Source organism: Colobus angolensis, unplaced genomic scaffold (genome assembly GCF_000951035.1).
Source record: "Colobus angolensis palliatus isolate OR3802 unplaced genomic scaffold, Cang.pa_1.0 Scaffold56, whole genome shotgun sequence".
Taxonomy (NCBI): domain Eukaryota; kingdom Metazoa; phylum Chordata; class Mammalia; order Primates; family Cercopithecidae; genus Colobus; species Colobus angolensis.
Window position 1 is genome coordinate 11185581 of NW_012119154.1, and position 22339 is coordinate 11207919.

The 22339-nt window shown below is 37.1% G+C and overlaps 1 protein-coding gene across 1 annotated transcript in view; it reads left to right on the forward strand.

Moving 5' to 3' along the window:
* The window catches only part of LPP (LIM domain containing preferred translocation partner in lipoma), a 729048-nt gene that overhangs the window by 447480 nt on the left and 259229 nt on the right, over positions 1–22339 (forward strand). The window contains exon 6 of the mRNA XM_011961602.1: positions 9249–9932. Coding sequence (XP_011816992.1) covers positions 9249–9932 — 684 coding nt within the window. The remainder of the gene's footprint in view (positions 1–9248; positions 9933–22339) is intronic.

Here is a 22339-nt window from a genome sequence, read left to right on the forward strand (position 1 = left end):
ACCTAATGTAAATGATGAGTTAATGGGTGCAGCACACCAACATGGCACATGTATACATATGTAAGAAACCTGCACGTTGTGCACATGTACTCTAGAACTTAAAGTATAATAAAAAAATACAAATATAGAAAGGAGATAATTACAAAATTTTTATACTAAATTCTAGATAAAGCAAGGATGTAAATATAAGCAATAAAAATACCCCCCCAAAACCAGGGTAAATATCTTCAATAATCTTGTAGTGAAGAAAAGGCTTTAAATATGAAAACTCGGAAGGCATAAAGAGTAATTCACTTAAACCCAACTTGATCAATATTAGCATTTATGGTAAAAAAAATAACAACAACATAACATTTATAACCAACAAAAGGCTGATATCCACAATATATAAAGAACTCCCACAAATAAATAAAATAGAAAAATATACAAGAGACTTGAGCAGGAACTTCACAAAGTTGTATATCCAAATGAGTAACAACAACAACAACAAACATATGAAAAGATTTTCAACTTAATTAGCAGTCAGGGAATACCAATTAAAGCAACACTTAAATACCACTATACACTCAACACAAAAGGTGAAGTTAATAAGACTATAGTACTACTGAAAACCAAAGTGGAGACACTAAAATCTCACATACAACTGAGGAAAGCTTAAATTAGTATAACTACCTTGGAAGACCAAAGTAGAACCTGCCCATAACCCTTTGATTCAGTAATTCTACTCTTACCACAATCAGAAATGTGTAATAAGCACACTGAGACATATACCAAAATGTTTATAGCAGCAATATTCATAATAGACAAAAACTGACAACACACTTGTCCATCAGTAGAACGGATAGATTGTGGTATGTTTACTAATGAAATATTATAAACAGCAGAGTGAACAAGCAACTGCTACGTGTAACAAAATGAAGGAATCTTCTAAGACTGAGCAGGAGAAGCAAACCATAGAAGGCATACTGCATGTAGTCAAACGCAGAAACTGCGTTCAAAGTCAGGACAGTAGTTACTCTGAAGGAGGAGGAAGGATGTAGAGATAGAGAGAAGGAACACAGTGGGCTTCTGAGAGGCTGGGAATCTCTTGTGGTGAGTGGTATACACTTACGAGTTGTGCACTTTTGGTAGATATGTTTGGGCTTCGACAAAAATTCCTAGCATGGTAGAAAATGAGGCGGTTCATCACTTTTATGTGTTTATCTTAGAGATTTTTTTCTCAGTGTTTTTTTTCTCATGTTCCACCCTGAGATGAGATCAGTACAGTTAAAGCATGATCAGAAATGGTCATCTGAAACTACAGCTTACCTAATTTACACTGTTCTTTCTCCTTCACTTGTAGTTCGTCAGTGAGTCTTTGAATCTCTTCATGGCCCTAACTTCTTTGTTACTTGTTCCATTCCTTTTCCGAGGCAGTTTTGTGATGTTTTGTCTTTTTCCGGGTCTTCATCATGAGACTGAAATAAAACTTCTCTTAGTAATAAAACAAAGAGCAAATGTAAAAAACAAAAAAAAAGTGCTTTTCTAAATGTGCAGTGTTATGTTTATATATCGCACTCTTGGCCAGGCATGGTGGCTCACGCCTGCAATCCCAACATTTTGGGAGGCCAAGGCAGACAGATCACTGGGGGTCAGAAGTTCAAGACTAGCCTGGACAACACAGTGAAAACCCCATCTTTTAAAAACACAAAATGAGCCAGTGTGGTGGTGGGTGCCTCTAATCCCAGCTATTTGGGAGGCTGAGACACAAGAATTGCTTGAACATGGGAGGCAGAGGTTGCAGTGAGCTGAGATAGCGCCACTGCACTCCAGTCTGGGTGACAGGGCAAGACTCCATCTCAAACATATATATATATATGGCATTCTTAATCTCAAATACATATATTTTTTATCTCAAATACATGTATATTTGATATATATAATTCTTAATCTCAAATATATATACACATATATATGGCATACTTATATATATAAAATACATATACATATATATAAGAGTGTGTGTGTGTGTGTGTGTGTATGTATATATGTATATGGCATACTTAATCTGTCAGGTTGTTTTCCAACTCATGGGGTCATCTATCAAGTGGACAGTATAAGTGACCTGGTTGGATGAGGTATGGAGATATGGGTACATACCCTGAATTATGGAAGATAATTAGTGAGATGACTCAAGAAAGCAAAATTTAGTTATTCCTCTAGTCATGGTTAGGAGAAAATGATGATGTAATTTTTGTATAGAGCCAAATGAAGCAGCAAATTAGGGATTGCATTATAACTGAAATAGGTTAGCGGTGTTTGCATTTTTGTTCATTGTACAAACTCAGAAACAAATTATATTTACTTATCCAGCCATTATTTATTAAGTACCTACCTGATATGAATCCTTAATAATGAGACCAAGCTCTTCTTGGGCAATAAAACTCTGAATATTGCACATTTACTCTGGGAATCACTGGATTTTTCAAAGTCAGAATATCTTCTTTTATAGGTACCTCAACCCCAGTGAAACTCTATTTTTTTTTTTTTGTGAGTGATATAGAAATATTTTTTATTTGAAGAGAAAGACTGTTTATTTTAAAAAAAGAGAGAGAGAGAGAGAGAGAGAAGAATAACTTAACATTTCCCCTCCTTTATTGTTCAGATAAAGTCAGTCTGGAGAAGTCACATGACTTTCCCAATGTCACTAAACTTTAAACGGTGGCAAAACTGGTACTTTTTTTCTTGGTCTCCCAAGTTCCAGTGCACAACTCTTCAATGGCATGCTTCCTAGTGATACTTTCATTTGCCAATATCCATAACTTAAACTGGGAATTGCAAAGTGCACCTCATGCACTACAGGTGGACTGCAGAAATTCTTTATTTCTCTTCCTGTGTTTGAATAATAATAATAATAATAAACACATCTTTAAAGTCAGAATAGGAATGTTGGGTTCCTATTCCACATGTCAGCAGTGAGCTGGCGTGGGAAAGCCGCTGCCTTTTTAACAGAGTAAACTCTTCAGTTTTACACAGTTCACATCACACTGTTGTTTCCGAGACACTGGCATTGTCATTTTCTGTTCTTTCTCCAACTTATTCAATTTTTCTTCTAGGAGAGAGAGATTTTCCAGTGTGTACATTTTGATCACTTACCTCTTAAAAATTGGAAAACTACAGATAGACTGAGAAAGAATTTTTTGTGTTTGTTTTTTTTAACATGTCAACTATTATATTTCACTGTTCTATTACCTGAGAGAGGTGGATGGTTTTTAAAACCCCACACTGGCCGGGCGCGGTGGCTCAAGCCTGTAATCCCAGCATTTTGGGAGGCCGAGACGGGCGGATCATGAGGTCAGGAGATCGAGACCATCCTGGCTAACACGGTGAAACCCTGTCTCTACCAAAAAAATACAAAAATCTAGCCGGGCGAGGTGGCGGGCGCCTGTAGTCCCAGCTACTCGGGAGGCTGAGGCAGGAGAATGGCGTAAACCCGGGAGGCGGAGCTTGCAGTGAGCTGAGATCCGGCCACTGCACTCCAGCCCGGGCGACAGAGCGAGACTCCGTCTCCAAAAAAAAAAAAAAAAAAAAAAAAACCCACACTATGGAGCTAGATGACCCAGGCTTGAACCTTTGATCTGCCACCTGCTAGTGATATGTCCTTGGGCAGTTACTTAATCTCTCATCAATATCTTCTTCTGGAAAATGAGGATTAGTTTCTGTCTCAGGAGTAATTGTGAGGATTATATATGAATTATGTTCAACACAAAATGTTTGCACCGGGTAATTTCTATATAAATGTTTGCTATTATTACACATTTTGGGGATTACCAATAGGTATTTGAGTTTGTGTTTTCTACCAGAGGGATATCCAGACAAAGTAGATAACTGAAAGTGAAAAGCACTTGAGGTATTCTTCAAATAGCTCAAATAATTGCCATGAAAATATAATTGAAATGGAAATATTCATCATCTCTAGCGAGTCAACCATCCCCCTTTTGATATTTTGTATATTCCTTGGCCATATGAAAATATAATTCTCTGTGGCCTCAATTGTACTGTACAAATGATTTCATATTATGTGTTTTTCATTTAAAATTTACGTTTAAATCTTAAGTAGTTTCCCATGTCATGTAGCTGAAATTAAAATGTAATACAAGGATTTTGAATTTCCTGCTGCTGTTTAAATGTTGACTTTTTGCTTCTGTCTACTTTCTCCTTCTGTTACATTAGAAAACTTTCTAAGTAGAAATCATGTTTACTCATCACGCTAAATTTTGCCCCAAATGTTCTATAACTAAGAACTTTCTGAGTGCAATGAGTGTGACTTTCTTTGTCTCATTGTGAATCTAGTAAGCAGCTCAATGCCTGTTACATAGTAGACTTTCAATAAATTTCTATTGAATAAATAATTTGGATTGAATTTCTGGGATTTGTGGTATTGTGTTTACTTGGCAGTAAATTCAGAACGTACTTTGTTTTAGTACATGTTGTTAAATACTATTTTTAAATGCATTCGTCTCTTTCCTTTCTTAGTAAGTTTATTTAAAAATTGCCCTTTATTTCCAGAGGGGATTTGAGTCAGCAGCAAGTAAAACTTACACATATAATATGGCCATAAAAATGAAAATAAATACCTCAAAATCTTCTTGGAAAAATAATGCTATCTGTAATACATTCTAAATTGAAATCATTAAACTATTTAAAGGTGGGAGGACACTAATGAAATGACTGTAATTAAGCATGCATTACACATTTTTACAGGATTTCTTGATTGTCTAGTCAATAAGGGAAATAAGATAGTTCATATTTTTGCATGGTCAGTTATAGTCTGACCAAAGAAATGCATTTTTTCTTGGGATATTAACCTTCATTCATTCATCAAATATTTGTTAAATGCCAACTTATATGCTATGATATGATAAAGCATAATGAGAAAGCAGCAGGGAGTAAAAAGGACAGTCTCTACTCATATAGAAGCAGATATATACACGTGTGATATGTACAGGGAGGGAGAAGTAAAGAGCACTCACGGTGCTGGAGGATTCAGGCAAAGTTTCACGGAGGAACCTGACATTCAGGTTGAGATGTAAGAGATTCCTAGGAATCAGCTAGATAATTCAAAGAGAATGGTGAAGTGCATTGGTGTAGGTATCATCTCTGAGATGTAAGAGACATAATGGACGTTAAAGAAAGTCAGTGTATCTCAAAGAGAGGTAGAAGAGGTGGATTTGCATCCATCATTCCACTAACCTGTTGAAGATTTTTGAGCAGGAAAGTAATATGATTAGATTTGCATTTGCAATAAATCACTCTGGCTACCAAATGAAGGACTCATTGAAGGAGAACAGTCGTAGACACTGGGAGACCAGTTTGGATGTTTTTGGAGAATTCATAATGAAAAATGCTGGAATCTTGGCATGGGATTGTAGTAGTGGAAATGGTAAAATGTGGACATGTTTGTGAGTTATGGAATTCCCTATTTAGAGAGTAGGATCAACAGGATTTAGTTCTTGAATGGGAAGTAGGTAGAGTCTCAGAAATGATTCCCAGTGTTCTCCTTTGAGCAACAACTGAGTGGATGAGAAAACCAAATGAGAAGCAGATCAGGGTAGATGATGAAATCTGTTTTAATATTTTGAGTCTGAAAAGCATATGAGACATTCAAGCAGACTCGTGAAATAGACAGTTGAGGATTTGGGCTTAGTATTCAGAATACAGATGAATTCTGGAGATAGAAATTCTTAAGTCTTCATAATATAGAAGGTATATCAAGTTTTGGCCATGGTGCTGGAGACAGTGAATAGACAGAAAAAAGCAGAGGTCTCGTGTCAAATAGAGGGAATCCTTATTTACCAGCTGTTGGGCAATATGTTGGCTATTGTCATTAGTAACAATTTCACGGAAAGATTTAAGAAGCATTTTATTTTTTATAAGATGAAATTCCATTTGATGCGAATAGATAGCTTTCTGGTAAACTAGGCTGATCCAGAGATAAAGATTTAAAAATTCCCAGGGACATTTGGTTAACATTTTACTTCCAATGATTCTCAACTAGAGAGGAAACCACCTCCTGATGGGGAGTTTGGAAATGAATGGGCACATTTTTATAAACTGTCACAATGACTAGAGGACACTGTTATCATTTAATGGGTAGGGAGCAAAATACCTTACTGTCGAACTCAAGAAGACCATAGTACTCTGTTGAGAGACACTGATAAACTCTTGTGCCACATACGTTTCTCTGGCTTGCTGATTGTAAAGTTCCCAGCTGCCTGTCAAGAATGGTCACGGACCCTCTCTAGATTTTCCACTCTACAGCACTATCTTTGTCCTGAACTTAGAGGAGATGACGGCTCTGCCTCTGCTACTTCCACATTATTTCCCTGTTCTTCATGACTCCTCTGCAATTACATGGGGATATGTACATAATACCTGTGTAAATCAGATCCTTGAGAAGACCTAGTTGGTGCGTGCTGTCATTTTTGTTTGAATCCTGACTCTTACGGCTATCTTTTCTACATATCATTTGTCTCAAATACAGTTTCCTAGGGATCTTGTAATTCCAGATTTAGCTTCCCGATAAGTTACAAGAAGCTCTTGAATAAAGTGGTATCTTTTTGTTTGGTTTTTGTTTTGTTTTGTTTGGATATTAGTCTGTCAAAGGGTAAACTTGTCATTTACTTTTGTAATTTAAGCAGACTGGATATTCTTGTCTTGTTGCTGGAGTGGCTTTTCCTTTCTGCTTGAAGGTGGTCCCAATAGTACTAAAGAGAAACATAGTTTCCTCATTAAGCAATGTATTAAAATATGTATGTTCAAAACATTCCTAAAAAATACTCGGTTAAGACTCCAACGTTCTATTACAGAAGACATGAAAAAGTCATTTTGAACCTAGGAAAAATTTAAGGTCAGATTTTTCTAGTCAATAATGCCAGTCATAAAAAAGTCAGTGTAGATGGGCATTGACTGAAAGAGGGAATAAAGCTTTGCTTTTCTTTGATGACTCAAGATCAGCAGAAACCCAGAGTTCCTATTTTGAACACTTTACAAACCCAACTATAAATGGAGACAGTGACTGAGCAACTGGGCTGATGACAGGCATGCTCTCTGCTGCAGCTGTAAAGTCTGCCCCAAGAAAACAGTTCAAAATTCGCGTATTTTGAAATTGAAAACCAATAACATTCATAAACAAAAAAGAATTAATATAGACCTAACCCTTAGAAGTGACGTTTTTCATAAGTTTCTTCTTTCAGTCTCTTTCTTGGTGAAGACACACACACATACACACACACACACATACACACACACACACACTATTTAAACATCCTAAAGTCTTTGAATTAAAGCATCAGGGCACAATTTCGGGAGCCATTGCTTTCTTCTAGGAAATATCTCACTGCTAGAGCTCTCTTTGGAGATGAGAAAATTTTTCTCAACTTTATTATGAATTCCGTTGTGTACATGTGAGCATCTATCTGAATATTTTACATATTATCACTATATGTTTGAAAAATAGCGTATTTAGCTTTATACATATTTTTTTCCTTTGCAGTTTTACGTGCCTTACATCACGGGAGGTGGAAGGGGTAAAGAATAGGAATTATTTTAAAGCATATTTATTTATGTTCTTCATGGTTCAAGAAAACTATGCCAACATTCTTCTGGCCCACATATTCAATTAAAAACACAGTGAATCTTTTCTACGTACTGGATTATTTGGTGCTTCCAAGCATTTATTTTTGGCATTTCATTTTGTTTTTGTTTTTACGGGAATTTTTGAAGTTTTATTGTGATTTAACGTTTTTATTTTGAAAATCAAGCACGTTTTAAAAATTACTCTGCTGCAGCTGTAGTTTGCCCCCAAAAACAGATACTTCAAAATTCACATATTTTGAAAATAAAAATGAAGGTATAGAAATTTACATATACAGATTACTTATTTACCTATGATTTGTTATATGTATATAAATATATTTATGCAATCATCTATAAATACAGATATGCAAATAGATGTTATTTTTTGAGACTTGAATTTCTGTAGCAAGCCTTTTTTTATGTGGTATTTTTCCATTAGTCATTTTCTAAGCATCTTCAACATGTAAGGCTCTGTGAGGTTAATGGGGGGAGGGTAGTATCCTAGGATGAATAGTATATGTCTCCCTGTCCCCCAGTCTGGTACAGAAGCTATGCATAATAGATTAGACAAAATAGATTTCTACATTTTCAGTCAGAATTAGCTGTGCCCAGGAGATAAGAACAGACAAGGTGCACCCCTGTGTGTCTGCCCTCTCTCTTGGAGCAGGCCCTCCACTTCCCTTTTGTTTAAGTTAGGATAACATGTTACTATTCTTCATGACCAATGTCATGAAACTTTTCCTCTACGTTACTTATTTTAGAAGTTTTAGTTTCAGGCCTTTCTCATTTTTAAATCATTAACCCAGTTTTAGTAAATGATGTCAGATAAGAAGAGTCCAATATCATTCTTTTGTATGTGTACTTCTAGTTTCCCTAACATCTTCTATTGAAGAAATTGTCCTTAACTATCATCTATTCTTTGCCCCCTCATCAAAAATCAATTGACTGTATATGTGTGGATATATTTCTGGGCTCTCTGTTCAGTTCTTTTGGTCTGTATATCTTGTTTTTCTTGCCAGTACCTTACTGTTTTGATTACTGTAGCTTTGTGATATATTTTGAAATTAGGAATTGTAATGCCTTCGGCTTTGTTCTTGGCCTCAAGATCAATGTGGCTTTTTGTGATCTTTTGTGGTTCCATGTGAATTTTAGAATTATTTTTTCTATGTATGTAAAACGTCATTTAGATATTTAGACAAGGATCTCACTGAATCTATAGATAACTTTGGGTGGGATATACATTCTAACAATATCAAGTCTTTCAACCCATGAACACAGATGTTTATCCATTTGTTTGTGTCTTGTATAATTTCTTTCATCGATGTTTAATAGTTTTCAGTATATAATCTTTCTCCTCCTTAGATAACTTTTTTCTAGGATTTTTATGCTATTGTAAGTAGAATTTTTTCCTTTCTTTAATTTTCTGTTGTTCATTGGCAGTGCACAGATATACAACTGATTTTTTTGCTTGTCTGTGAACTCTTTGAAGGCAAGATCATGCCTTATTTGTATTCTACATAGTAATACATAAATAATAATTAGCGGTTATTAATATTTTTCATTTATTTATTTTTATCGAGTTTCATTGGCAGTAATTTTTGCTTGCTTTCTTTTTTTCCTATTCTTCTTAGAGCTCCACTGGTTCCACAGCCTCTCCTCCAGTTTCAACCCCAGTCACGGGACACAAGAGAATGGTCATCCCGAACCAACCCCCTCTAACAGCAACCAAAAAGTCTACATTGAAACCACAGCCCGCACCTCAGGCTGGACCCATCCCTGTGGCTCCAATCGGAACGCTCAAACCCCAGCCTCAGCCAGTCCCAGCCTCCTACACCACAGCCTCCACTTCTTCAAGGCCTACCTTTAATGTGCAGGTGAAGTCAGCCCAGCCCAGCCCTCATTACATGGCTGCCCCTTCATCAGGACAAATTTATGGCTCAGGGCCCCAAGGCTATAACACTCAGCCAGTTCCTGTCTCTGGGCAGTGCCCACCTCCTTCAACACGGGGAGGCATGGATTATGCCTACATTCCACCACCAGGACTTCAACCTGAGCCTGGGTATGGGTATACCCCCAACCAGGGACGCTATTATGAAGGCTACTATGCAGCAGGGCCAGGTTATGGGGGCAGAAATGACTCTGATCCTGCCTATGGTCAACAAGGTCACCCAAATACCTGGAAACGGGAACCAGGGTACACTCCTCCTGGAGCAGGGAACCAGACCCCTCCTGGGATGTATCCAGTCACTGGTCCCAAGAAGACCTATATCACAGATCCTGTTTCAGCCCCCTGTGCACCACCATTGCAGTCAAAGGTAAGAAACTCAGTAACATAATGAGGAGAATATAGGGGTGCCTATCTTAGTCTGCCTTCCCCAGGAAGCAAAGCCTAAGGCAAAAGTGTATGTGTTACTTTGATTTCACTAATAAATACAATCCCAGGGAAGGAGGAGTGAAACCAGAGAGGACAGAGAGACTATTTGGTGTATTACCAATATGGCCACTGTTTAGTATCAAATGGAATTGCTTGTTCAATCTCGAAGAATCATCTTCCGAAAGGCCACAGAAACTGTAGTATCTCAGGACAAAATGTTCTGATGGAGAGAGAGAAAATAATTTATTTTTCACATCCTTCCCTATATTGGTTAAAACTTCTCTCTATTGTGCAGAAACTTCCTCTACACCTTGCATTTGCTTGGATATTAAATAGGTCTGTAGCATCTCAAGCCTCAGCAAGGGTAGCTATCTATAGGTGACACATGTGGAGGGCAAAACTGAGTTGAACTGTTGTTAGGCTGTGGCCCTGTGAAGTGATTATAACTCCCTCAATGTTGATACCACAGTGGTTGCTGGGGCAGAGCAAGTGGCCAAGGACCCAAGAGATGGGTGAGGCCAAGCGGGTCTAAGATAATGCAAACATCTTGGATAGTTCCTCCTTTGAGAAGGGGCTGCAGTATAATGCGACTTGTTTGTGACCCCTTATTTATTCATTTTACTAACCCTCCAGAAACAATCTTATTCTTCAGCCTTTAGCACTATTAAGCAATGTTTAAAAACTCCTTATGAGTGACAGTTACTTCTTATTTGATTTAATTGTCCGTATGTGAACCTTTGAAGTTAACACTCTCTGTTACTTCGTCTGAATAGGTAAGGTATAATACTACACATGCCCACTCACCACAGCTTCGATTTTTCATTAGACTGGAACCAACACAATGTTGATTCCTCCCATTATAACCAGAGGAACCAATAAGAATAAGTTAGAATGGGTGAAAATAGAGGAACTGGGCCAGTTTCCAGCCATTTGGGTTGGAAGAGTGCCCTTCTTTCTTTTCAGTTAGAACTGTGAGAAATCAGAAACTTGAGAGCCCCTAGTTAGCTAGAAGATCAATGGTAGTTTTGGGGGATGGATTGGGTAGAAGTTTGGACTTTATTTTTAAAAATTCTTTCCACATTTTAAACAAGATTGTCAATTTCAAGACAGATCTATTCGGATATTCAACATTATATCAAAAATTTCTTTATAGGGTGTTTACTAAACTGTTTTTCTTACAGGAAACTTGGCCGTATTAATGGTGTCCTATGTGAATTTCACATTCTGTAGGGGAACAGAGCTCTTCCTGACAGTGGGGACTGTGAAGAGCGGGAGAAATCCTATAGCCTTATGTGTGACCACTATATGAAATTGGCCAGCCATGATCCTTTTTCAATAGATAGATTCCAAATTAGAATTTTAAATGATTTTAAATATTACTCAGTTCTTGAAGTCTCTCTATGAAAAGAAATGTTATTACAGCTGTTTATTTCTTTTTAAAATAAATGTGTCCAAAATAGCCAGTCAGGACAGCCTTGCTCTTTGTTAATGTCACGGTATATTTGCATCAGTTCCTCCTGACCCAGACAAGGGGAGTCTGTTTTCAAAACAGCCAGTTCAGAGAAACAGATTATTCAACTTAACCACACTTTTTGTTTTTAACAATTGCAACAGATTTACCTAGGGAAGATGACAGTAAAATAAGACTTTAGGCCAGAACAATTGCCATCAAGGTTTAAGTTCAAATAGATAGGCGATTTTGCCCTGCCCAAAGCAGGGTGACTGAAAGGATGGCAGAGTGATGTTCCTGAAGGAATGACATGGTGTCTGCCTTGTTTGAGGACTGTTATCCCACATAGGAACCAGCCATGAGAGAAAGCAAAACTGTGTGTCTTGACGAGACTCACCTGGTGAGAAGTACTGAGCTAGTCTTCAGGTGTTGTTTTCTCGGTAAGTCGCTGGGTTCTCTAGCCAGCCTCTCTTCAGCATTTGGAACCCATCCATTGGTGTAGGAAAAAGAATCGGCCCCCACTGCTAGAACTGGATCTCAAATGCTGGGTCCAGCCACTTCCTTAACATTTGGCCTGTCCTCACCAACCAACCCAGGCAGATGGAATGAATTTTTACAAACCACTCATCAGAAAACATGGAACTTTATTTTGCTTCTTATTTGAGCAAGGTAGTTACTCAAGATGTTCTATTAGATGATTACAGATTTGGGGTATCAGTAGATTTGATGTTAATTTTAAAATTTTTGATATATTTGTTTTTCAACAGTTTCATGTGTTTTCACATCATATTCGGTTGTGCATTTTAAAAATGAAAATCAAAGCATGTACTTTTCACTCTGATTATTAAGAGTGGTTAGAGGTTGATATTTAGCCATCTGTCTGTCTGTGCTTTGGGAAAGGGGAAAGAGGCTGATGAAGCTCTGGAGAAATTCTGGGCGCATTGTGAGGTCATTGGCTGATGAAGGGGTGGGTACCTTCACAGTTGACCTTTGAGCAAAACACTACAGTATTCTACTGCACCTGTGCACAGAGGACCTTATTGTCCTTATATTGACTGTTTGGCTTAATTATGTGACTACGGGCGTGAGAAATGAGCTCCGAATTCTTATCCCAGTTCTTACCTTGACATTCCTCTTCCAGTTTGAGGAAAACCTCTAGACCTCTTTATGTCACGCTTCAAACCTCAGAAAAGTAGCACATCATCTTTACTAATTAATTAATGATTGCAAAAGACTTGGAAATTTCCAAGGGCTGAATAATTGCCAAGTGAAGACTGTTCAGCTTTCCACTGGCTTTCATTTATTTTTAAATTTTTTTAGTCACTGATGGAAAACTTACCCTCATGCCTGAAAACAATTATACTTTATTACATTGAGTACTTCTGGGGAGTTTGGCATTTAACCCGTTAAGGAAAAAGTTTAAAAGATGAAATAAATAAATCTCCCCTATATTCGAGATGAGCTGCTTTAGTTTTCCTATATCAGGATGGTATAAAAAAAGGAATATGATATAGTAAAAAAGAGGAGAGACAAGATGGGGAAATGGAGAAAGGAAAGAAAGAATGAAAAGGAAGAAATGAAGAAAGGAAAGAGAATGAGAACCTGCAAGGCTTAGGGGATCATGATTGTATTTATGTTCCCATAATGCACTGAGCAGTGAATTTGCGTGCTACAGTGGACCACACTGTACTTCCTACACCATCTGAGCTGAGTTCCTTGGAAAATACTGTTATAAATAAGTCTTTATAAGGCAGAAATATTCTCTTCTCATTGGAAATCCTCTTAAAGATGCAGTGGAATCTCTTCTCCTTGCCGATTTATAAAAGCTAATGTTAGCTACATCTTGCCATGTAGTTCACAGAACTCGTGTCCTGTGCGTTATATATATCCCTGTGAGTTGGGATCCACGTGTTCTCCAGTATTTAGATAAAGTGGCTCAGCTTGAAAGTTCCAGAGCCAGGACCTGGAAGCTAGTCACAACTCTCAGTTCTAAAGTGACCAGGCAACTTTAGCCTCTACTTATCATAAAAACTCATCTTCACCAGCCTCAGCTATTAAAGGGACAGGTATTTGCTACATAGTGTGGGGAAGTGCTGGGGCTGTGCATCCCAGAGAAGCTGGAGAATCTTGTCCCAATTAGTGTAGAAGTTATGTTAAATTCTGAAACCATCTACTATTAAAATTTCCTTGGAAAATATTTGAGGAAGATGAGACCTTGGAAGTCAACTAACCATCTTTCTGTAAATCTAAAAGTTTTTCTTTTCCAGAATTAGAACAGATTGTTGCTTTTCATTTGGATTTCAAGTTTGGGGCATATTTTATGGTTCAGAGAAGAGTGTAGAGGTAATGAAGTGATCTTGGCCCACTGCAACCTCCGCCTTCTGGGTTCAAGTGATTTTCCTGCCTCAACCTACCAAATAGCTAAGCTTACAGGCGCCCGCCGCCATGCTGGGCTAGCTTTTTATATTTTTAGTAGACACAGGGTTTCACCATGTTGGCCAGGCTGGTCTCAAACTCCTGACCCCAGGTGATCTACCTGCCACGACCTCCCAAAGTGCTGGGATTATAGGTGTGAGCCACCATGCCCAGCCTATTTTAATTTTTGAAAAGAGAAAGTTATATACATTTGTTGCACTGTAAAGAATTGTTGGCATTTGGAGAGAGTTATCCATATGGTTATCGCTGTGTTTATCTCTCAGTTCTAGGATCAGAGAAAGAAAATGGAAGAGATGATTAGGGTGGGCAGAGAAATGAACGCAGATAGATCCCTCAAGTCAGTAGCTAACACCAGAATACATGTGAAGATGAGAATGGTAGATATTGCTTGAGGCCAGTGACTGTAATATTAGTAATTCCTCTTTGTACAGCCCTTTTAGTTTCCAGAGCACTTTGGAGAGCTCACAAAATCCATGATTATTAAGCCCAAGTAGAGATCTTTGTCTTTCTTTTTCTGATGAGGGTTCAAAAGCCCAGTGATGAGAGCCACTCACCTAACGTCATATGTGAAATTCATCGGAGAGCCACAGCTCCAAGTCAGGTCTTCTAAAGATCGTTCCCATGCTTTGACCGTGGCAAGTGACTGAATGTTGGTATGCTTTGGATGGCAGAGCTTCTCATCAGCACCAGTGTACATGCCTCCACTGTAACCCATATTACACGTAGAGATTAAAGTGGGCTTAGGCAGTCATCATGGCCTTTGGATAAGATCAGCAGTTGGAGGGGAAGCACCCATTAAATCCCTGCCTGGCACCCAGGCCTGGTGTCTTGAAGCTATACTTCCCCATCCCCATCACCCAGATAAAATTTGTCCCAAGGTTTTTTCCACCTACACTAAGTACTTACCATGGAGTTCAGTCATCCCCATTTCTCACTTGAACCATTGAAATGGGTTCTTACTTAGGGTTTCCTCCCCCAGTCATCTCCGTACCCATACATCCTACATGTAATACCAGATTAATCTTTCTGTGGTACCTTATCATTTATTGCCTTATGCAAAAACCTTAACAAGTTCCCAACTAGTTACAGAATACATTGAAACCCCAAACTGGATTTTCAGTTTTATCTCCCCCGTGTATCCTGGATTCCAGCTGATACATTACATTTTTAGTTAATTCTCGTCTCTATGGCTTTGCTCACCAAGCTCCTTCTTCACAGTCCTTCCCCAAATAAAATCTACACATCTAAGAGTGACCCATTAAGACCCAGCTACAGTGTTAATTTCTCCCATAAGGCTTTCTCCTCTTCCTAAAATCTAGTTGTGTGTTATTTCACCCTCTCTTTTAGATGTTTCTACACTCTTACTGTACTAGAGTCATTTGTGTTCCTGTCTTCTATCAACCTATGCCCAAGCATATATTAGACTAAGTTTTAGGAGATAGAGATGATATCTGAACAAACCCTGTGTCTCCTGGAGTAAGTAGCACAGAACCTAATATATGGTTGTTGAATGAATATGTTTGAAGAAACTTTTTTTTTTGTCCTTCTAAAATCAGGTCTAAATCTGCTTTAGAACTTAGCAGATTGCTCAGCGAAACACTGAAACCAAAATCTATTCCTGCTAAACAACTTACTTACCTCAGTAACATGAGAACTGTCACACGAACAACTCAATATTCAAAGTAGCTAAATAATTTTTCAGGTTCACTCTTGCTCTAATATTTTAAGTTTCTTTCTATTATTTTTTGAAGAGTAGATGATTTTGGTGAAGGTCAGTTTCTCACTTTCATCTTCTATATTTTGTACTTTTTGTTTTTTAAGATGTTTTGTGCCTCGCTGCGATCACAAAGATTTTATTCTGTTTTATTGAAGATGAGTTACCATGTAAACTTAGGTTTGTGATTCAAGTTAATTTTTGTATATTGTGTGAGTTGTGTCAAACTTCTTTTTTTTTTTTTTGCATTGGACTCTTCTCATTTTTTCCCACATGCTTTTTTGAAATCTCTTTTCTCCCATTGAATTACCTAGATACCTTTGACAAAAGTCATTTGATGTCAAGAATGATATTTTCTAGATTTTCTTCTAGGATCTGTATAGTTTTAGGTTTTACATTTATGTCTTTAATTCATCTGCAGTTGATCATTGTATATGGTGAAAGGTAAGGGTTCAATTTCAATTTTCTGCATATGACTAGCCGGTTATCCCGGCAGCATTTATTGAATAGAGAGTTCTTTCTCCATGGCTTGTTTTTGTTGGCTTTGTCATAGATTAGATGATTGTAGGTGTGTGGCTTTATTTTTGAGTCCTTTAACTCTGACATCAGCCTAGTCAAAGACTTTATGACAAACACTCCAAAAGCAATTGCAACAAAAACAAAAATTGACAAGTGAGACCTAGTTAAAGAGCTGCATGGCAGAAGAAACTGTCAACAGAGTGACAGACAGCCTATAGAATGGGAGAAAACATTTGCAAACTATGCATCTGACGAAAGTCTAATATCCAGAATCTGTAAGGAACTCAAACAATCAACAAGCAGCAAACAACCAGCCCCATTAAAAAGTGAGCAAAGGACATGAACAGACACTTTTGAAAAGAAGACAAAAAAAAAAAAAAAGAAAAGACATACAAACAGCCAACAACCATATGGAAAAGTGCTCAGCATCACTAGTCATTAGGTAAATGCAAATCAAAGTCACAATGAGAGAGTATCTCACACCAGTCAGAATGGCTATTGTTAATTTTTTTTTTTTTAATAACAAATTCTGGTAAGGTTGTGGAGAAAAGGGAACACTTATACACTGCTGGTTGGAATGTAAATTAGTTAAGCCACTGTGGAAAACAGTCTGGAGATTTCTCAAAGAAGTTAAAATAAAATTACCATTTGACTCAGCAATTCCACTACTGGGTATATATCCAAAGTAATGTAAATCATTCTACTATAAAGACACATGAATGTCTATGTTCATCGTAGCAGTATTCACCATAGCAAAGACATGGAATCAACCTAGATGTCTGTCAATGGTAGACTGGGTTTTAAAAAATGTGGTGCATATACAACATGGAATACTATGCAGCCATAAATAAGAAGGAGATCATGGCCTTTGAAGCAACATGTATAGAACTGGAACTCATAATCCTAATCTAATTAATTTAGGAATGGAAAACCAAATACCACATGTTCTCATTTACAAGTGCTAGCTAAACATTAAGTACACATAGACACAAAGGAGGGAACAGTAGACACTGGCACCTATTTGAGGGTGGAGAGTGGGAGGAGGATGAGGATTGAAAAACGACGTATCAGGTAGTGTGCTGATTAACTAGTTGACAAAATTATCTGTACACCAAACCCCCGGGATGTGCAATTTACCCATGTAATAAACCTGCACATATACCCTTTGAACCTAAAATAAAAGTTGGAACGAGAAAAAAACTACAATTTGGCTATATATCCATATATGTTTGGGCCTTGCTAGACTCTATTCTTTTCCATTAATTTATATATCTCTCCGTATGCCAATGCCACACTGTCTTGATCACTTACTTTTTTTTTTTTAAGTTCCAGGATACATGTACAAAATGTGAAGGTTTGTTACACAAGTATATGTGTGCTATGGTGGTTTGCTGCGCCTGTTGACCCACCTCTAGCATCCCTCCCTTCGTCCCCCACCCTCTAAGAGACCCCAGTGTGTGATATTCCCTTCCCTGTGTACATGTATTCTTATTGTTCAACTCTCACCTATGAGTAAGAACATAGAGTGTTTGGTTTTCTGTTCCTGTGTTAGTTTGCTGAGACTGAGGCCTTCCCACTTCATCCACTTCCCACTTCAAAACATGAACCCACCCTTTTTTATGGCTGCATAGTATTCCATGGTGTAAATGTGCCATATTTTCTTCGTCAAGTCTATCATTGATGGGCATTTGTGTTGGTTCCAAGTCTTTGCTATTGTAAATAGTGCTGCATTAAAAATACATGTGCATGTGTCTTTATAGTAGAATTATTTATAATCGTTTGGGTATATACCCACTAATTTGATTGCTAGGTCAAATGGTGTTTCTAGTCCTAGATCCTTGAGGAATTGCCACACTATCTTCCACAATGGTTGAACTAATTTACATTCCCACCAATAGTGTAAAAGCTTTCCTATTTCTCTGCAGCCTCGCCAGCATCTGTTGTTTCCTGACTTTTTAACAGGTGTCCTGTCATCAGATAGAACTTTTTTTTTCCCCTTTTTAAAGTCAGCAAGGCTCATTGTTACAGCTCTCCTGTCTGCCCAGTTTGGTTACAACAGTTTTGCAAATCCTTTCCTATACCTTTCCAGCTGAAGATAAACACTTCCTACTGTATTTCCAGAGCTTTCATCTATGTCTTGGTTTAAACATTTGCCTTTGTTTTAACCTTTTACCATTTCTGCTTTATATTGGTAGATAATCTCACCCCCAAATACATAGACTATGAGCTCCTCCAGAGCAAGCTCATTTTTTTCTGTTGTTCTTTGTGTCTTTTTTTCCCTATTCACCTCCAAATCTTACCCCATATTTCTGAAAATAGCACCCAAAGTAATAGCTCTCACCTTTGGGAGTACTTAGTACATTTTTTAAAAGTGAATGTATTATACAGCCTGGACCACCATAACAAAAATACATGGACTGAGTGGCTTAAATAGCAGAGATTTCTTTCCTTATAGATTGAGGCTGGAAGTCCGAGATCAGGGTGTTAGCACGGTGGGGTTCTGCTGAGGACTGTCTTCCTGCCTTACAGATAGCCACATTCTCACTGTATCCTTACATGGTGTGTGTGGGGAGGGAGCAAGCCCGCTGAGTGTCTTTTCTTGTAAGGTCACTAGTACGATCATGAGGGCCCCATCCTTATGACCTCATCTAAGCTTAATTATTTCTCAAAGGCCCCATCTACACATACTATCACTTTGGGGTTAAGGCTTCAACATACAAATTTATAAATGGACTCAATTTACTCCATAGCAATAAATTAGGCCTTTTGGCTATAGATCTGTAAGTGCATAATTGGCACTGATTGATGGAATACAGATCAGAATAGCCTGTGTTACTAGAAACATATGTATGTAGAAACTACATGCTTAGTTATTTAACAGAGGTTTATTGAACTTTGTGTTGGCTTTGAAGAATTTTCCTAGACACTCAGTAGGGCCCTATTAGCATTTAAGACATTGTACAGCTCAGGTGCATTTTCCTTTAAGGATACATTTAACCTGCCAGATGTCATCTCATTTTTAAGACCAGAGAAAAAGAGAGCAGCATCTGTCATTTCTTGACTTTTTAATAATAGCCCTTCTGACTGGCATGAGAGATGGTATCTCATTGTTGTTTTGATTTGCATTCCTCTAATGATCAGTGATTCTGAGCTTTTTTTCATATGTTTGTTGACCGCATAAATGTCTTATTTTGAGAAGTGTCTGTTCATATCCTTTGCCTGCTTTTTGATGAGGTTTTTTTTTGTTTGTTTCTTGTAAATTTGTTTAAGTTCCTTGTATATTCTCAATATTAGACCTGTGTCAGATGGGTAGATCACAAAAATTTTCTCCCATTCTGTAGGTTGCTTATTCACTCTGATGATAGTTTCTTTTGCAAAAGCTCTTTACTTTAATTAGATCTCATTTGTCCATTTTGGCTTTTGTTGCAATTGCTTTTGGCGTTTTCATCATGAAGCTGTTGCCTGTGCCTATGTCCTGAATGGTGTTGCCTAGGTTTTCTTCTAGGGTTTTTATGCTTGCTTTTGGGTTTTACATTTAAGTATTTAATCCATCTTGAGTTAATTTTTGTATAAGATATAAGGAAGTGGTCCAGTTTTAGTTTTCTGCATACAGCTAGCCAGTTTTTCTAGCACCATTTATTGAATAGGAAATCCTTTCCCCTTTGCTTGTTTTTGTCAGGTTTGTTGAAGATCAGATGTTTGCAGATGTGTGGTGTAATTTCTGAGGTCTCTGTTCTGTTTCATTGGTCTATATGTCAGTTTTGGTACCAGTACCATGCTGTTTTGGTTACTGTAGCCTTGTAGTATAGTTTGAAATCAGGTAGCATGATGCCTCCAGCTTTGTTCTTTTTCTTAAGATTGCCTTGGCTATACAGGCTCTTTTTCATTTCTACAGGTTTTTTTTTTTTTTTTCATTTCCATATAAATTTTAGCATCAGCTTGTTGATGTCCACAAAATAGGCTGCTGTGATTTGGAGATTGCCTTGAATCTTTAGATCAATTTGAAAAGAGCTGAAACCTTAACAATACTGAGTTTTTCAATCCATGAAGATGGCCTATCTCTTAATTTATTAATGTCTTCTCTAATTTTTCTCATCTATATATCATAGTTTTGCATATATTTTGGTAAACTTATCCTTAAGAACTTCAAATTTCAGATGCTATTGTACATGGTATTTTAAAATTTGTTTATAATCATTTGTTATTAGCATATAGAAGTAACAATAGATTTTTATATACTGCCTTTGTATTCTATAACTTGTTAAATGTAATAGTTGTACTAGCTTCTTTAATAAGACTTCTTAGGCAATTCTACCTGATCATTTTTCTGAAAATTGTTGATGCAGTTGTTTATTTCCTTTATGGATAAATCTATTCATCAACATTTTATATTTGAAAGATTTGCTTGCAGATTGAAAAAGAAACAGTATCCTACGACTTTGAAGGAAATAAGTTGGAAAAAATAAGAAATCTTTATTCTCCACTTCCATAGGCTAGCCTAGTTAAACCATCAGACATAGAAACGATTTTCAGAATTCCCATGAGTCATAACCCCTTACCTTTACAGATGAGAAAACTGAGGCCTGAAGAGTTGCAATGACTTTCAGAGTTATGTAGTTAGTAAATGACCACATGTGAGTGCAAAATGTAACTCTTCTATTCTGCGATCCTTCTCTACATTGGTTAAGAATAGTTCAAGACAGGGGAGGTCAGAAGTAAGTCACCTTTAAAAGGTGTAATAATAACTATTGTCAGAATGATCTTGTTTCCTATCTTTAGAACCCCATCATCAGTTCTGTAAGGCCATTTAATAATAGAAAATGGTTCCGATTCTAGTGCTCCCTATTCTGTCTCACAGCTGCTCCTGTGAAAACACTTGTTCATGGGCTCTGTGTAATTTTGACTCAGTCCATAATCTCTCTATCCTGTTTTTAAACGTTATCAGAATGGATGTGCTGGTATACTAAGAAATGTCTGTGAATATTATTTATTTATTTTACTTATCTAATCATTTTCATAGATCCGGTTGTTTAAAAATACCCCAGGTCTCAAATCCCCTTGGAAAGTTCAGCAAATCGTTTTAACGGGATTCTGGCAATATGTATTCTTTGTGTTTACAGAGTGAGAGAAATTCTATTTATCAGTGTTTTTTATTTGTTTTGTTTTACTTCAGTTCTAAGGAAAGCAGTTATTTTGCTTCTTGACATATTGATATATTCCTTTGGGAATCTCATTTCTTTCTTGGCCAGCTACAAACACTCATAGTGTCCAATTTCAACAAGAGACTATAGTTATTCTCTTCTTCACCAAACAAAGAAATGTGAACCATTATTGATAAATAATTTCTGGTGAATATTAAAGCTTTGAAATGTTTTGCACACAGAGTGTTAGGAAGTGTCTTATAGTGAAAGACACATGTTTTTGCTACTATAGTATCAAAAGTGCCATTGTCCCACATACAAAGATTTGCTTGTTACTTTAGTTCTTTGATTTTCTGGAATCCAGCAACCCCAACTTTTAGAAATACTCTTAACAAAGAATATGGTCTTTGATCTGTTTCATCTTTGGACTTCAGAGAATGATCTTCAAATAATACAGTTTGGTTTATTTCAGAAAGTTGCTTCCCTAAAATAAAATTTTGAAAATATGAGATAATAATATTTAAATTTTTTTTCAATCACTTGTAAAATTTACTAAACACTCTCATATAAGAAAAACTCTATAACTTGTTCAGAGGCAACTTCTTTAGTATCCTACCAATACTGAATGCCTAAGGGAGGGTGAGAACTGATGTCACCTCACTGCCAGCCCAATGTTCTTTCCACTCTGTGAAACTTGTCTCCATTTATAGCTGTCTGCGTTTGTGTATGTTACCTCTATTTTATGTAGAGTTGTCCAAACATAAAATATTCCTTGGGCACAGCAGTTTAGAGACTAAAACTTCTGAGTAGTATTTCTGGGACATAACATATATTTAACATTATTTGAAGCCCAAGATTCAGTCAACATTGCTATTAACAGTTAAGGAGTTGAAACTGTGCATACCCTAAATCTGAATTCAAGATAAGAGGCCCCTTGTTATTCAGTCTTTATAAGTGTTTGGTATATTTATGCCTCCTCAAATATGACACCATCTTTTTTTAATTCACATTTAGGGATGATTGTTAAAACAAGAAGGATAAGGTATAAGTGTGGTAGTTGTTTTATTTATGGATTTATCAGTTAGCTG